This window comes from Hipposideros armiger, unplaced genomic scaffold, assembly GCF_001890085.2.
Source record: "Hipposideros armiger isolate ML-2016 unplaced genomic scaffold, ASM189008v1 scaffold_257, whole genome shotgun sequence".
NCBI lineage: Eukaryota > Metazoa > Chordata > Mammalia > Chiroptera > Hipposideridae > Hipposideros > Hipposideros armiger.
The window spans coordinates 1,462,886-1,480,946 of NW_017731607.1; the positions used below are offsets into that span (position 1 = coordinate 1,462,886).

An 18,061-nucleotide genomic window follows, 5' to 3' on the forward strand; every position below is an offset into this window, starting at 1 on the left:
TGTACATACCTATGCAATTTCAAACATCACCCACTTTAAATGCTATGTCTCTATCCCATTGGAGATGCAGGCATTTTTGTATTATTCTAAATCTAAGAAACATAAGTCAGTGTTACAGTGACTAAATAGACCTTTTCAAGGCATGGACAAAAAAATAAAACACACATTTCCTGAGGGATTTTTAACTATGCATCTAATTCTTCCATTTGGGTAATATATGGTGTTTTTGTCATTTGTTAAAAGAAAAAAAGGTGACACCTTTGACATTGACAGATGTGTTTGCAAGGATATAGCTGCAGTATTACTAACTTCCATGCATATATAAAGTATTTTTAAATGACGTACCAAAATCCACAGATTTAAGAAATGCCTATAAAAGTAAACATTTATTTAAGGTACTCTGAATAGGCCTTTTTGTTTATTAGAAATGTCTTCAAGACTTGGGTGTTTGCTAATAATTAATGATGACTTGATTAGGCTACAGGATGATCTAAATCAGTCCTTTCTAACCAGGAGGAAATAATTGAAAATAACTGCTTACAGGTAATAACACAACTTTTTTTATTGCCAAAAAAGGTTTTTGAACATTGTTGTGGCAATATTGTGTCTATTTAGGAAATGGACTACTCCAAAAGCAAATGAAAATAGGTCCTTCAGGTGACCAAAACTGAAAACCACTATTTGCATTTCATTAATCAAGATATAAAACACAATTAAAGAAAAATATTTTACATTAAAATCTTGGCTTTGTATGTTTTTTAGAAGGAAAATGCCTGGGGGGGGGAGGCATGGAAATTACCAGTGATTTCTGTTTCTGTTTTTATTTCTTAAGTCATTAAACCATGCAACATGTGTAGAAATGGAATCGTAAACATTTATGTCCAGAAAAATCACTATTCCTAGTATATGAGCACACAGTTTGACTTTTTTCATATCATATTCCTTTACCTTGAAAATTCTGCAGTAAATTTTCTAAAAACACATAAAAGACTTCAAAGACAATACATCATCTTTAGAGTAATATAAGAAAATGTTTTCAGTTTCACAATACATTATCATTTACTGGAGACGCTGCAATGACCTATTGGCAATAAGTGCCAATAATGGTTATTTGGGAATTATAAACAAGGCCAGATCAAGAGCAGGAAAAGCAGCACCACCTACCTATGGCTCAATAGCTCCTAGGATCAACTTCAAATGAAAGTTTTCTCCTCTAGGCCTCAATTGTACTCTGCTATTTTAGAAGGGACAGTGTATATCAGTCAGGGTCCCTGAGGAAATAGATAACACACTCAAATTAGGATTATCTGAGGAGGCTTCTATAAAAGGTTTTCGGGTTTGTTTGTTTTTAAACAGTAGGGGCAATGATGTATGTAAACCACAAGTACAGCCAGGACTAGTAAAAGCCAGATGCCCACTTCAGCCATCATCCTCAAGGCATGAGAGGAGGATGCAGTTACTACAGTGAAAATACGGAGAAGGCTGTGGTGGGAAAGAGGGCCACCCCGCTGGAGCTGAGACCTTCGGTGGAGGCCAGCCTGAGGCAACCTGCAAGAGAATTAGGAAAATCAACAGCTCACCTCTTCTGTCTTCCACCCCAGCTCCAATCTGCCCTCCTGGGAGACTGAGCAAAAGCCAGGACACAGAAGCCTGACATGTAGCCCTGACGATGTAGCCCTAGGCATGCAGCGAGGAAGAGAAGGTGGAAAGCAGACCAGGCTCATTCTGGCTTAGTCAGTGATCCAGGCGGTCATTGTTCAGTAGTCCCCACTGTTCGGGTTTCTGAAGCAACTGCCAAAACAGCTTATGAATGACAAACACATGGGGAAGAGAGGTTTGGAGACTGGGGGGCTTAAGTACAAAATATAAAATGAGAAGAATAACCGAGAACCATATAGGTTCACTCATATGTGGGATATAAAACTGAAGGCAACGAAGGAACAAGACAAACAAAAATTCAGACACAGACAATAGTGGTTACCAGAGCTTAAGGGGGGAAGGGGGTGGTTGAAGAGGATAAAGGGGGTCAAATATATGGTGATGGAGGGAGAACTGACTCTGGGTGATGAACACACAATACAATCTATAGATGATGTATTACAGAATTGTACACTTGAAACCTATCTAATTTTACTAACCATTGTCACCCCAATAAACTTTAAAAAAAAAAAAAAGGTACTTGACTCATCCATAGTGGGGAACCTATGATCCCACCACTTGGATCTACATTGTGGGGGCAATACCTGTAAATGAAACACACAATGGCAATAACCTTTTGGTTAAAAAACAAAACAAAACAAAAAACAGCCAGGCTTTTCATAGGACTAGTCACATGAAGGAGTTGAAAGGGAAGTATCTTCAGCAGAAGCCAAAACAGCCATCTCTAGTTTGAAAACATTCACATTCCACAAAATTTTGGTGATTAGACATCACAGGAACCGGCAAGGGAACGAATGGTTATAGCAGTTGAAGCTTTTCGTTTTGGAGCCACAGTCTGATTTTATCAAAATTCTTATCCATCCAACGTATGTTTTCCTCAATGGTTTCAATTGTTTGTTGGACACAACGGAGCTGAGAGCCATTTTCTTTCAAAGAGCTGAAGAATCCTTTTACCTTGTGAGGAAAAATCGGGTTTTGAAATTTTTGCTTTATTACATTACACAAATATAACTTCAGGCTAGTTAAAAGAAAACTGAAACCAAAATTCCAGTATTTGTCAAAACTACCTAGAAGGCAGCGCCAGGTGTCTGGATACGATTATGTATACAAACTTAAGCTATATGAAATGAGCTCATGCCTCATGATGTCAAGTTCTGTGTTTTTTTCTCTGCAGCTTTCTTATTTATTCACAGTTGCCAGATTCTAGAAGACTTGACTGTTTATCACTTTATAATTAAGGTTTAATTGAGTGTGTCTATTTAATGTCTATTCTGGTATATACACACAGATGCAAACTTAAGTTTTTTAAACATGATATCTAAAAAGCAGAATGTGCAGAGTTATCATCTTTGCCAAGCAAAACAGTTTCAACCACATAAGTGCAGTCTTTCTCCACAGACCTGGCCTTGTATGTTATTACAGAAACACTGTGGGAAATGGGGTTCTTAGCAAGTTATGGTGGTAAAACCCCAAGCTTTGCCAAGTTTTTGTTATCCTAATCCACAATTCATGTATTGTTCCCTCCAGATTAAAACCATGGGGAACTCTGTGTGGATTTTAAGAGATAAGAGACTCTTTACTATCTCCTAGAAAATATCTCTGTTGTTTCATCACTGGGTATCTTAGCCCCTTTAAGCTCACGTGAGGAATAAGCTGGCAGCTCTGCCATGGCATGGAGCACTGTGCCACTCTTGTTTCACCTTAAAAGGCACTTAACCTTTTCCCATAAATTTTCACAGCATTAATCTATCATTTTTTTATTTTGCAGACAGGAAGCAAGTCTAGGCCAAGATGTATTATTTATTCAACATGGGTTCCAGACAGTGAATTCCTTGAAAATCCATGTCATAATATCATACTATGAGTTTGGAAATAATAGAGGGGGATAAGAATAGGTGTTTGAAAGATCGAATTCCAATTTTAAATGATGCAAGGTTGTTTTAAACAGTACAGCTTTTCAGTGAGGTAGGGGCGTGCCCTCCTGCTATAGCAACCTAGGAACCATTTATTCTGCTTCACTGTCCTACCTTACATTGTAGGTCAACCTATCTCATCCTCTCAGAATTCAAGATTAAATTGATAATTCAACTAAAAATTACTGTGAGCACTCTTCAACAGTCAAACCACATCATTAATTTTACCAGTTGGTCAAATGATTTAATCCTGAAGGAGCCCACCATGATAGTACCACCAAAAACCAGATCTGCAAGAGTTGTAATAAAGCCACCCTTACCCTTAAGTTTTTCCTGACCCCGATTCTCTCTCCCATCTCATCTGCCTTGGGAAATGCAGCATCTCATCTGAGTATTTGATTCAAATCTTCCTCTATGAGAACATGTTATGTGCAATCAGCAGCATAATAGACAGAAAAACAGGTTTTCCCTACTCACTTGTTTGAACCTGAGCAAATGATTTAACTTCACTGGGACTCAGATTCCTCATTTGCTAAATGAGGATCATGTCTACAATGCAGAGCAGAGGTGAGGATGTAGCTAGGTAACGGGTCAAGTGCAGAACCTGAGACCGTGCATGTATCAGGGACTCAGCCTCGCCCATTTGTTTATTCAAGAAGGTTTACTCTGGTGCTTAGTCCTCCTTCTGCCTTAATTACTGTGCTAGAACTGAGGATGAGGCAGTAAGTTAGGCAAGCACCCTGCCCGCATGGAGCTTACTACAGTCTACCTGGGAAAACAAGGAGTCAACTATTACTACTGTAAATGCACCGCTGTGAAGAAAATAAACCGGGGCTGTGCTAGTGACTAAAGACGGGGTGGCCTGCTTTAGACAGAGTGGTCTGGGAAGTTGACGCCAGAGCTGGAACCTCTAAAGGATCAATGAGCCTTGCCGGCGAAAAGTTGGGGAAAGAGCAAGCTAGGCAGAAAAGTGCAGAGGCGTCGAGACTCAACAGCTGGCGGCCCAGGAGCAGGAGGTGGCTGAGGGGCTGGAGTGTTGAGAGAGGGTGACCAAGGACAGCAAGTGAGAGTTGGCCGGAGAGGTGGGCCGGAGCCAGGTCCTCACAGTTTCGTGCACATGGGAAGGAGAGGTTTGGAATTTATTGCAAGAGCAACAGGCAGGGTTTCAAGAAGGGTCAGTCATGGGCTGATTTTCAGTTTTTGGTGCGGAAAAATGGTTTGGTTAAGGGCAAAGTGTCATGAGGGAGGCCAGTCAGGAGGCTATCGCCACAGACCAGGCTAAAAATAAGAAAGGCTCGGATAGGGAAGGAGCAGAGAGAAGCGCATATATGGTGCATTGCCGGGGACAGAGCCAACAGCGTGGGGGTGAATTAGACATGAGGGGAAGAAGTAAGGGCTCAGGATGACTCCTCAGTCATAAAGGTCAGCAGGACGTTCTGTATTATGACAGTATCTCAGCCTCTTTCATTACCATGCCCTGCCTCAGGGTTTTGGCACCTGATGTTTACCATATGCACACAACACTCTCCTCTGAGATAGCTGCATTTCCGTCAGTATCCACTCAGATGTTTCCTAATCATCCTATGAAACACAGGACCATTCCCTACCCCCGTCATTCGCTATCCTTTCCTTGCTTTATTCAGGCTTCAGCCTGACATAGGTCGTAATTGTCTGATTCCCTCAGTAGAATTTAAGTTCCATGAGGGCAGAAGCTTTGTCTATTCTGTTCATTGTCATATCCCAGGACCTAAAACCATGCCTGCCCTATAGTAAGAATGTAATGTCTTCAATGAATTAATGGGAAAGCAAATGAATAAACGAGCGAATGAAATGCTCTGTTCCTACAGATCTGGTCACTGGATAGCTGTCTCGCTGGTCACAACCTGTGAACAGCTCTTCAGTCATCACATAGAGTGCCTCTGCTGTAGACCTCACTGGAGTTCACGCTTGAAACATGATGTGCATGTGAATTATACAACCTGAGTGAGGCTACTGAAAACTGGACAAAAGCTAAGGGATGTGACATTTCTTTGGCATTTTCAAAGCACTCTCCCTATATCAAGCTAGATCATGGTGTAACCTGACTATACAATGGAAGTACTCCTAAAAAAATATTAGGCTCTCAGCTTTTATGTAAATATAACATTTATTAAGCCACGTAAAATTAGTTCTACAACCTTACTATAGAATACATTGTTGTAGAAGGGACACTACAAAACAATGATCTATACATAACATCAAATACCTCTGAGTTTAAGACTTGAACAAAAGTCTGTTTTTGTGGAAAACTTGTATTTTCCAAGGCTCCCTCTTACCAGACAATGAGAATAACTCATACATACCGTTTACTCATTTTTCCTTGAGTGCTAGGAAGCTGTGATAAATTTAGGGTACAACTGTAATAAATTAGCCTCAGCATAAATCCTTCATCCAGGTACCCCTTTCTGTTCATTATGCGGCTTTTTGTTCTTTATTATAAGATTTCTTTTATATATGGACCTTATAAATTGCCTAAAATTCTTTCTGAAAGTAGATGGTATATAAATAACAGGAAATCATGAACGTGGATAGGGGAGAACCAAGATTCCAGATCTGCGTCTTTCATAATAGCTATATGATCACTTCAGTCCCTTAAACCTCTAATAATCGTGTTTTTTTTAACATCCTAAATCAGGGATTAAATGTCTAAAGTAATTTTTAAGCCCTAAGATTTTTAATGGCAGGGATAAGACTTCTTAATGTGTTTGGGAAGAGGCACGATTTTCACTAGTTGATTTGTAACTGATTTTTGCTTATGTCAACACCATAGCCTCCAAAAACAATGTCTGCTAAGTAACAAAAGCCTGTTTCTAACTCATCACACCTTCAAAGTATCTTGTCTGCCCCATATTTACTAGCTAATTGTCACTTAGGTTAAAAAGAAAGGAAGGTGTTCTTTTTTACCTCTTCAAGCCGTGCTCTTGTGGAGAATTGATTTGTTGTTCCCATTACCATGTAGGCTATGGCAGGGGAGCCAAGGTCAAACCTAGAAATGGAAAATGTCAAAATATATTATGAAATATTAATTCTTTCAACATATATATTTTTAAGTGCCTCATGTATGTTGTTAGCGTTTAACTAAAAACTGGTTAGGCATGAAAAAATATATACATGATTCCTACCCTCCAATGGATTAAGATCTAGTTACACAAAATATATACCAACGGCTGAATAAAAGAAAACGATAAAGCTACAATAGTAATGCTGTGCGAGTTAGATAAGGGCAGATGCAAACAAGCAAAAGTGCTGACGAGGGAGACTTCAGATAGGTCAGTGGGTACAGGAAGGGATTGTTCCAGATGGAATGGAAAACTTGACTATCCAGATGCATTAACTAGCAATGCATTAGAGTTACATATTTTCTAAGGATATTTTAAGAACCTCTGCCTTCTATTTCAATCAGGAAAAAAAAAATCCCTTTAGACTATCCCTGTTGTTTTACAAACAAAGCAAAACCATAGCAAGATAAGGAACTTTTCCAGTCACAGCACAATTGTTGGCGCTACTCACTTTTTTATAAGTTTATTCCAGTTTTCCCTCAGAAACTTCCAGGCCAATGGATATCCCACCGGGTTTCTGCCAATACTTCTAAGAATGCCTGGAAACTCTTGAGTTTTTATTATATCTCCCTTAAAACTTTGGTCTAGTAGCCTAGAATGATTAAAAGAAGAGATGTTAGCAACGAATAGACCCTGAAAAAGTTATGAGTGACTTCAATAAAATAATTTGTGAAAGAAAAGAGCCCATTTGCCAGTACCAAACACAAAAAAGATAAATAGGTCACCAGAGCCCTGAAAAACACGTTACAGCTACATAATAGTAAAAACTAACATTTATATAGTGTTTACAACACCCTGTTCTCGTATTCTCTCATTTGCTCATAAGAGTAAATAAGAAAGATATTTAGTATATATTTCTAAAGTGTTATTTTAAAGATACACAATATATATTCTTTAAACATTTTTCCTAACATCTGCTTCCCCCTAATTATTTATCATTCTCATTAGATGTGTGCCCACTAGCATAAATGTTTCCAGCGGAATAGGCAGTTCTTTGCCAAGGAGAACAAAAATAGGTGCCTAAAGGATCTAATTTAATTCCTCTTGGCCACATGAACATGAATGAATGACTCACCACTGAAGCTTTTCCTCATTTTGGCTAGTACAGAGGGCAAGTTCAATATGGCTTTTCTCAGTACTGGACAAAGAAGACTGATATTTCTTATAAAGAAAATCCCATCCTTCAGGAGTCTGGGCCCCCACAGCAAACACTGCCAAAGTCACATCATTGGGCAGTCTGTGGGAAAGAATACATCCGGTGAGAGTCTGAAATACATGAAGTGTGCGTGGATGCAGAATGGGGACCAATTATGAACTGATAAACTGGCCCCATAATCTGATAATCATGTCTAGAAATGTAAACAAAAATAATATTCAGTTACATTTTATGAAAGAGGCAAGAAAACGTATCTAAAATTAGGTTCTAGGTAGCCCTCTCAAAAATGCAATGTGAAATGCCACATCTATCAATACCTACATAGCTAACATACTTTAATGATGCTGGGTGACTCAATAGGTAGTCACTTTTCAAGCCAAAAGTAAGAAATCCAAACTAGACTCAAGATACTAGTCCATGAACAAGTTAGGAGTCCAGTAGGACCACTGTTAGTAAGCATTTCTTTAAATGGAAGCATGTACACTGTTGGCTTTGTATTTCCTAGAAGGGATTTAAGCCCCTAGTATAAAAGGAATTAAGTATAGCAAGAATTAAATTTTTCAGATATAGGAAGTTCCTATTTTGCTTAGACAGTGTCAATAATGACTGTGCAGCCCTGTCATGGACTTCGGAGGCCCAAAGAAGCAACTGTCAGATGTTCTGCCTTTGTTCCTGACCAGTATGGCTCAATTTGGGTCAGGTTTTGAATCCTTGGCTATATAAAATGGGAATTACTCTAACCCCATTCTAATTCTCCAGATATCTGACTATTGTGCATAGAAGTCCCTTCCTAGCATTTCTTTAAAAGAAGGTTGAGAGGTATAGAGAGACATCTTAAAAAGTAATTTATTTTTTCCAAAAAGGGTAGCGTGGGGAGACTTGTCTACACTGTTTTGTTTTGTTTTTCCCCCTCCCAACATTTAGCACTGATGATGGAAAATAGAAAAGGTCCCCCTGACAGAAACAAACTCAGACCTCAAATTTCCATTGGCTTCCTTCCACTCTCTGAAGTAGCCTTCTGCCCTCTGCACACAGGGCTGGTACTTGCGCACACAGGCGAGCAGGAGCAGCTGGCTCCGCAGCATTCTCTCGGAGACCGAGCCCTCGTCAGTCCACGTCTGCTTATCAATGAGGTCTCTCAGCAGCCTGATGAGGAAGGCCTGTGGGAAAGCCACATGTGTCACTAGCACTGTCCAGGTCATCTTGTGTCTTAACATAATCCAATATCCCCTCCAGGGATAGGGAATATTTTTTAAAGCTGAATGCAACTCTTATTTTTAAAACCATGTAGTTCTGTTTATATTTAATTCTAGAAGGGGTCAAAAACAAGAAATACTGATGAAAGATTTTACTATTGATATAACAATCTTTTATAAATACGGTAGAGCCCTATTGACTTAAAATCAGGATAAACTGCCACTTTGAAAACAAACTAAAAGAGTGTTTATAGGACTAAATTTTGAGACCAAATTTTACAACAGGACCTCATCACATTTTGCCAAAAATAATTTTTGTGCCTCTTCCTCAAGTACATGGGTCCCAGATAATCTTAATAGCAACTATCATAACACAGAAGCAAAATGAAATAAAGTATTTATAAAAGGAAAGGAATACCAAATCCATGAAAATTAAGTCCAGAATCTCATAGTGCCCTGCCTATTTTTAATGCCAAAATAAAAACAAAATCTTTGGTAGTCAATCCAAACACTGAGTTAATTTTGACTTACTTTTAATATATATCAAGACATATATACACAACGGTAACAGCTCTTTCCACACCCACACAAAAGCAAACTACTTATGTAACTACTCAATTTATTTCAGGCTTTTACCTTGAATTGAGTTTCCACTTCATTCATCTCTCTTTTCTCCATTAACTTATACATAGGTATCAGCTCATTAATACCTTGGAACACGGGCATAATTTCAGTTTCATGTTTCAAGTACAGGGTTAAATCCAAGGCTTTTTCAATCGGTAGCTTTCCAACACTGATCGGGAGACACCATGGTTAGTTGAAAAGAAAACCCAGGAAATCAACTTTTCTGTTTCAAAAGATATTTTAGCAAGCTTCCAGGAAAAAAATTAATCAGATATAAATGCCCCTTATACTAATATAAAGACCATTATTTATATTTTCTGTCACACGTAACAACATCTGACAAGTTTGCACTGTGTTGTTATTCTCAAATAATAACTAAGCTAGGAAGAACTTGTGGTGAAGACAAAATGGAAGCACGTCAGCGTCTATCCCTCTATGAAACGTTGGATAGTATGAACTTCCAGAATAAGATGGGGATTTTAATCAAAGATCATTCAGGAAGCCTGGTGAGACCAACTGTCACTCAGTCAACAGTAAGAGTCTCTGGAGTTAACACATCTTCATCTTCATTCCAAAAAAAAAAACCCTCAATATATTATAGATATAAACCATTTGTTATACAGGATTGCTGTTAAAAGCCTCAGAGGTAGAGTATATGCTCATATAAGTAAATACAAACCCTCTAAGATTTAATCACTAATATGCTACTGAGGGGAATAGTTTTAGGTATGAAGAAACAACTAGCTATGCAGCCCCTGTCTTTATCCCCATTGCTTTTTGTAACCTCAAGAGGACCAGAAAAGGAAGAATTCAACATTTAGAGCAGAGGGACATAGGGTATGAAGAGAATTATAAAGTATTCCTTTGCTAAAAGCCATCGTCATGGGGCAAAAGTTAGATAGAGTGAACACCATCCAACAACTCAAAGGTCATTTGGTTGGGCCAAATTGTATGAGCTGTATTCCATAAAGACGCTGTAAAGTTCAGGTGTCCAGTTGGGGGTGATGGTTAAGGGTGAATCACTCCTTTAGTCCAAGAGATGTAATGTAAAGAGCTTGGGCCTTAGGCCACTTGGTCTTCTGAGAAGGCTTAAGGTGTTCAAGACCCAGCAGGGGAGAAACTGGATCCCTTACAGCAGGGCCAGAGAAAGCAGGGCCAGGACAAGGCTTCCGCGGGGAGGCATGGGGCTTCTCCAGGATGTTGGTCTCTGGTTCTCTACACTGCTGCCTCAGTGTGATCTGACTTGTTAATGAAAAAGATTGAAATACAGATTTCTTCCTTTACCTTACTCAGCGGGCACAGACAGGAGGTTAATCATAGAGCTAAAAAGCAACCATGGATTGTTACAAGAACTTAGGGGGAAAACACCCTTCAACTTATTGGCAATCAATCATTTTCATCATTAGAAATGAAGAATGAGTGATAACAGCTGCTTTCAGAAATAAACAAAGACTCTGAGGAGCTTGTATTACCTGACAAGCTGAAACGCACTGTTAATGAGGCTGGCCCGATCATTACTGCTGATTGCTGTGTGCGTTCCTTGTAAAAGGCCAGTCAAAGAATCCCATCCATCATCCTCATAATGCACAATGTAATAGCCGTTCATTCCCACGTTAAATTTGATCCATTCCACCTCTTCTGGGAGGATGAGCACATCTAGAGCAAACAAAATAAATCATAGCTCCATTTTCTCTCTCGACGGATGAAAGCTTTCCTGATCAGAGACTGAACCACAAAACTAAAGGCAAGTTGAATACTGAACCATTTTAAAACTGAAATGAGTTTCACATTGAACACATTTCTTTCAGAAACCAGTAAACAGCTTCCCAAAGGACAAAAGCCAACACTAGTTTGAGACACCAATTTTGTGAGATTTATAGATATATAAGAAGAATGCAGCCACATTTCAGGCCATACATATTATATAACTCAGCAATGTTAATAAAGTAATGGAGAATTTTCACTAGTAATCCCTCCCTCGTAGCATTACATAACTCAACTGTTTTAATCTCTATCTGGCAAGATACTGGCTTTCTTTTTTGCAACCTGACAGTATTTTCAAACTCATATTCTTCATGAGAAATTGAAAGCCAAGGATTTTCTGAAGATCAAAATTGACCTGAACCTTTTTGTTTTAACCAAGATAAATAGCAAAAGAAACTTAGTATCTAAATTCTGCACATTACCAGAGTTCCTTCCTGAATTAACCTATTGGGTCTTCGGAAAAGTCATGACGTATTGTCTGTTTTTCAAAGGGCATTTATTTATATAAAGAACAAAGATCAATGTTATACTGCCCATTTTGTTTGATAACCTTTTGCCATCTTTCAGTGAGCTTCATAATTCCTCATTCAGATTTGCAAAAAACTGAACAAGGTGCTGATTTACAGCCTCATCTGAGTTGAACATTATACCATGCAAGGAGTTTCTAAGAGAGTGAAACAAGTGGAAGTTTGACAGCGCAAGGTCAGGCGAGTATGGTGGGTGTGGCAACACATCCCATCCAAGCTCCAATAATTTTTGATAGGTGATCAAACTTGTGTGTGGTCTCGCGTTGTCACAATGGAACACAACTCCTTTACAATTAACAAGCTCTGGACGTTTCTGGATGATGGATTTGTTCAAACTGTCAAATTGCCAACAGTACACATTCGAATTGATTGTTTGGTTCCTTGGTAGGAGCTCGAAAAACACGACACCTTTAAAATCTCACCAAACTGAGAGCATAACCTTCCTCTGATGAATGTCTGCTTTCGATGTCGTTTGAGTCGAATCATCACGTTGGGACCAAGACCATTTACATGCACCGCATTGTTGTAAACAATCCACTTCTCATCATCGGTTATGTCACTTCAAAAAAGGGTCCTTTTCCTCACGTTTAATGAGCCTATTGCAGATGTTTATACATTCCGTCAAATGAACTTCTTTGAGCTCATGCGGAACCCAAATATCGAGCTTGCTTACGTATCCCAGCTTCTTCAGGTGGTCATGAATGCTTGAATGATGATGTTCAATGTTTCTGCAAGCTCTCATGTTGTATAACGTGGGTTTGACTCGATCAATGACTTTATTTTGTCGTCATCAACCTCAGTGGGCTTCCCTGACCGAGGAGCGTCGCTGAGATCAAAATCACCAGCACGGAATTTCATGAACCATCTTTGGCACTGACGTTCTTGTAAAGCATTGTCACCATAAACTTTATGCAACTTTTCACAAGCTTGACACGCGTTCTTCCCTTTATGGAAGTAAAACACTAAAACATGGCAAAAATGCACACTTTGGTCTTCCATCTTTAACTTGCTATAAAATCTCCAAAACTCAACCAAATTGCTCAAATTTTTTTTAGAATGAAGCTAGAACTGTCAGCTGTCAAATGACATAGCAGTAAGATAGATGCAAATGACTCTAGTACTTCCAAAAAAGAACTAGTGCCATCTGTTGCAAACATGCATCATGACTTTTCCGAAGACCCAGTAGTTATTTCCTCAACAAATTACCTGTTTTTGTCTTCAGCAAAAATCTTTGGGTTAAGTTGGATTTGCTGGTGATGAATGTCAATGGAACATGCCACAGGTACCTAAAAGAATGGAGGGTGAATTGTTTATTTATTGATTCAATTTAACAAGCAGTTATTAAATCACCTATTATGTGCCAGGCACTAGCTGGTGTAAGAAAGAATGGTACTAAAACTGCTATAGCCAAGAGATCAAAACATCCCTAGCCTGTTTCTCAGGCACAATTCATCCTTATTGGGCTCCTTGAGTAGAGCTAGGATTTTGGGCTCAACTGAGCCCAGTCAGCCTATACAGTGATTGGTTGAGTGGAGCTCAGAGGGCCTAACTTAAAAACCATGACCACTAGTAATGTCACAAACTGACATCGTGTGCCTCCTAAATCATATACTAAGAAGAACACATCACTTCTATGGAATTCCTACCAATGCCTAACCGGAATCTGATCGTGAAGAAACAGCCAAAAACCCAAAATGGAGGACATTCCATAAAATAAATGGTCTATACTCTTCAAAAATGTCAAGGTCAAGAAAGACAAAGACTGAGGAGCAGTTTCGGAGAACAGGGACTAAAGAAATGTGACAATTAACACAATGTGATCCTAATATTAAATCCTGAACCAGAATTTGTTTTCTTTGCTATAAAGATATTATTAAGACAACTGGAAAAATCTGAATAAGGTTTGTAGATTAGATAATAGTATAGTATCAAATTCATTTCATAATTTTGATAATTGTGCTGTGAATGTTCTTGTATTTTAGAAAATACCACACTGAAGTATTTTAGGGTAAAAAAGTATCATATCCCCAACTTACTCTCAAACAGTTAAATATATATATAGCATATATGTAGGGATATAGAGAGAGTGTGTATATATATATATATATATATATATATATATATATATATATTTTTTTTTTTTTNTTTTTTTTTTTTTTTAGTTGAGCCATCCTGCCACCTGTTGGCAGCTCAGCGGTAGCTCAGCTTGGGCCGGGAATCAAACCGGTGACCCTGTCAATCAGAGCTTGCACTCTTGAGCGAGCTCTTAACAAACTGAGCCACTCGGCCGGCCCTACAGTATATTTTTTTTAACTCTATAATTTAGTGGCTGTTACTTAGGTTGGAGCTGATTTCAAGCCAGTAACTAGAAATTACCATCCTATAAAACTACAAAACATGAGAATGTTAAAATAATTATATATCATCAGCTTTACTGAGATGAACCAAGGTTTAGAGCCAGCTTCCTCCTTTTGGGCAATAGTGGTGCATTAGTCAACTTCATAGGATACATAGATTTAACTGAAATATTTTTTAATTCAATTTATTGGGGTGACAATGGTGAGTAAAGTTCCATAGGTTTCAAATGTATATTTCTATAATACATTATCTATATATCCCCTTGTGTGCTCGCCACCCAGTGTCAGTTCTCCTTCCATCACCATATATTTGATCCTCTTTACCCTCATCTACCATCCGTCTCCCTCCTTACCCTCTTGGTAACCACTAAACTATTGTGTCTATGAGTTTTTGTTTTTCTTGTTCTTTTGTTGTTTTCAGTTTTATATCCCACATATGAATGAAGTCATATGGTTCTTGACTTTTTCTAACTTATTTCGCTTAGCATAACAGCAGTTAAGCTAAGGGCACTATTTAAAAATAAGGTCTTAGCCTACCAGGTAGGTGTTACTGAGGCAACCAAATGAGTTTGTCTCCATGAACATTACCCCGTTTCTGTGGTGCCGGATCCTTTCTGGTAGTGCTCCTGCTTCATGTGTACGTTCCTCCCTCTCACTGTGATGGTTATCAGCGGAAAGCCCTTCTGCAGAGTCCAGGTGTTCATCATGGTTTTCACATCAAGGCCTTCCTGTCGCCAGTGCTGGTGAAACAGAAAAAGCAGGTGCATGACCCACTTAGACTGGACTTGAAGAAAGAAGAGAACCCAAGCTTTTGCTCAAAGCTGCTATCCATTGACAGCCTCCTCTGTAAAGCTCTTTGTCTTCTTGTCCTCTGCCCCACAGCCCCAGCCTGCTCCCTTCCCCCACTAAAGCATGGTGTCCACCAAAGCACTGACTTTACTTTTCATTCTCTACCTCTACACATGTATGTCTTGAGAACCTGGTTTTACTGGGCATACCTTGGGCTTGGCACCAGACACACAGCAGGCATGTGAATGAACGGAAGTAGAGAAGGGGAAAGTGGCCAGGTATTCAACACCTACGTAATTATGCTGGCTCTCAGACAAGCAAGGTGGGGAAAAAAATGTTCAGTCAAGAGCCTGGACTTCCAAAATGATAACAACCAGATAGCCCACACTGAATGACAATCAAGAGCTCAAAAGAGGATAGTCTTTGATACTAGAAAAGCTTTCAAGAAATATGTAAAAGCTAGTGAAAGGATAAAAAACATGCTACAGAACAAATCTAGAAACTACTGAATAAAGCCATCTCTAAAAAAACAAAGCCAAGGGCCGGCCGAGAGGCGCGATGGTTTAAGAACTCACCTGGGACGCCAGAGGGCCCCGGTTCGGATCCCACATATGAGGGCCAGTGACACCGCCCTCCACAGCTAAGATGCTGAACAACAGCTCAACCTGGAGCTGGGCTGCTGTGAGTCGCCAGCGACGGCGTAGGCTGCAGTCCCTGTGGCAGTGGGTTGCCATGGGCTACCGTATGTAGCCAGCAGCCAGCGTGAGCGGCCAGGAGCCGCAGTGAGCGGCCGTCCAGAAGCCGGCGACTGATCTGCCTCGCCAGGGAAGAGCGCAATGATGGTGCCAACTTGGGCCAGTGAAGCAGCGTCCTCCACAACTAGACTGAAGAACAAAACGACAGCAACTTGTCTGTTCCCCTTCCCCCAATTCCCCAATAAAAATCTTTAAAAAAAAAAAAAGCCAAGAAAATAAAAATATAGATAAAATTCTGCTCAATCTCCAGGCTATCCCTTAGCTGCCTATGAAAATATTCAAGTCCAGATAAACAAAGGCTCAGATTGTGTTGTGACTCAGATGTTATTCTTTACAGAGTATTTAAAAACACGAGTTAGACCTAAATTCAAATCCCCGTTCTGAAATTTACTAGCCACACGCCTTTGCAGTTCATGTTCCCATCTGTAAAAATACGGATAACCGTACCCACTCATAGGTTTATTGTGACGAGTAATGAAGATAACATACATGAGTGCTCCGCACGTGCCTGACACATGGCAAGCACTCAAGAATGCACTGCCGTTATTTGTTCACAAATGAAGAGCTATGGGAATGATCGGCATAGCATTGCCGATGCAGCCCTCATCTCCCACAGAAACATGTCATAAATTCACTGCTTTACAGAGAGGGAGGCTGAAGAAATTAGTGTCAGCAAGAAGTGTTACCAAAGAAGGTTGTGCAATTCCCCTGTGTAGATAATTTTTAAGAAAAATGGTAAAAGGCTGTCAGCCTGGCATAGTTTAAATGCAGTCTTACAGAGGGTGAGACTGATATAATCAAGGGCCTCAGAAAGCTTGGCACAGAGCCACCCTTCAAAGGCTATGGAGTAAGAGAATGTGCTGAGGGGTGATGTGTACAGATGTAAAAACTTACTGAGGATGAAGATGAATGTTGACCTGCAGAGCAAAAGCCATCCGTGCTTTGTGTGCCATCTGTAGGGCAAACCTAAAAACCAAAAACACACACATCACTCTCAGGTCTGCAGAAAACACTCAAGATTCTTCTCATGAGGGATTAATAGGGTGCAGGGGGGGAAAAAAGTGGTAATAAGCCTGTCAATCCCAAATGTAGAGATACACAAAACCATACTCACACTTGCCATACTGTTCCACAGGTCCTCGTTTCTTGTGTTTTTATAGCTGTATTTCTGGAGATACTGTACGATACCACTTTTAAAGGCATCGGCACTGAGATAATCCCTTAGCATATTCAAAATACAAGCTCCCTGAAAGACAATACAAATAAGTGTTAGCTGTAGTTTGACCTCAATCTAAGCAACCATCACACTTAATTTTGGAAAGCAACTCCAGAAACATTTAAAATGGCGACCTGTGAAACAATCAGAGAAAGTGTGTTAAACCTTGTCGTAAGGAAGCAGGGGATGGAACATGACTGTTTATGTTTATTCTGCCAGGGTCGTTATTATCAATATCCAAGCCTTCCTGGGGGGCAAATTCACATCATCTGCCAGCTCCCATCACCACAGGTGAGTGGACAGTGGTGCAGACTTAGCCATGGACCTTGAGCCACCGTGTGGCTGTCTCACTGCCACTCTGGGGAGGGAGAGGCAGGAGGGGGGAGAGGAGGTACAAGAGGTGGAAGCACAGGTGAGTACCAGGTAAGGAATGGTGGAGCCCAGGCAGCCTTGAGCACAGAGGACTGGGAAGGCAAGAGTAACAATGCGAAAGGGAACAAGAGAATTCCTAGTTCTGCATTCCTGTGTTAAGAGCTCTTTTCCCCTCCACTATCATTACTGTCAATTGTGGCTCACACACACCCAAATACCCCCACTGGCCAGAGGTGGGACATAAATGAAGAAAGTCGTCCAACGGTAAGAAAAATGCTCTTTGATGTTTTCTTCTGCATTTTTTTAATACAAGTTTCTAATCACCAGGAATATCCTTTCTCTCTCCCTTCTCTCAACATACATTCTCTTTTAAATCATCTTTTCCTAAGAAATTATGATTCCTTTTTCCGAGAAAGCCCTTCCTACTTCTTTTTCCTGAGAAAGCCTCAATTTATCCTTTAAAATATAAATTGAAGTCTTCTTTTCTGGGAGAATTCTGTAGGTCCTCTTAAGGTAGAGCTTCGTTCAATCTCTCTCTTCCTCGCTCTAGGGCAGCGGTTCTCAACCTTCCTAATGCCGTGACCCCTTAATACAGTTCCTCATGTTGTGGTGACCCCCAACCATAAAATTATTTT

General features: G+C 39.8%; 1 protein-coding gene across 3 annotated transcripts in view; it reads right to left on the reverse strand.

Moving 5' to 3' along the window:
* Positions 1 to 2,106: 2,106 nt before the first annotated feature.
* The window catches only part of ERAP1 (endoplasmic reticulum aminopeptidase 1), a 34,217-nt gene continuing 18,262 nt past the window's right edge, over positions 2,107 to 18,061 (reverse strand). For 2 of the 3 annotated variants that reach the window (XM_019656295.1, XM_019656293.1), the window contains exons 9-19: positions 16,953 to 17,084; positions 16,733 to 16,804; positions 14,883 to 15,034; positions 13,144 to 13,223; positions 11,119 to 11,302; positions 9,659 to 9,815; positions 8,802 to 8,986; positions 7,746 to 7,907; positions 7,122 to 7,262; positions 6,516 to 6,597; positions 2,107 to 2,613 (exon numbers count right to left, since the gene is read on the reverse strand). In XM_019656295.1, coding sequence (XP_019511840.1) covers positions 2,458 to 2,613; positions 6,516 to 6,597; positions 7,122 to 7,262; positions 7,746 to 7,907; positions 8,802 to 8,986; positions 9,659 to 9,815; positions 11,119 to 11,302; positions 13,144 to 13,223; positions 14,883 to 15,034; positions 16,733 to 16,804; positions 16,953 to 17,084 — 1,503 coding nt within the window. In that variant the 3' untranslated portion in view covers positions 2,107 to 2,457. The remainder of the gene's footprint in view (positions 2,614 to 6,515; positions 6,598 to 7,121; positions 7,263 to 7,745; positions 7,908 to 8,801; positions 8,987 to 9,658; positions 9,816 to 11,118; positions 11,303 to 13,143; positions 13,224 to 14,882; positions 15,035 to 16,732; positions 16,805 to 16,952; positions 17,085 to 18,061) is intronic. The other variant, XM_019656294.1, reaches the window with a different exon arrangement.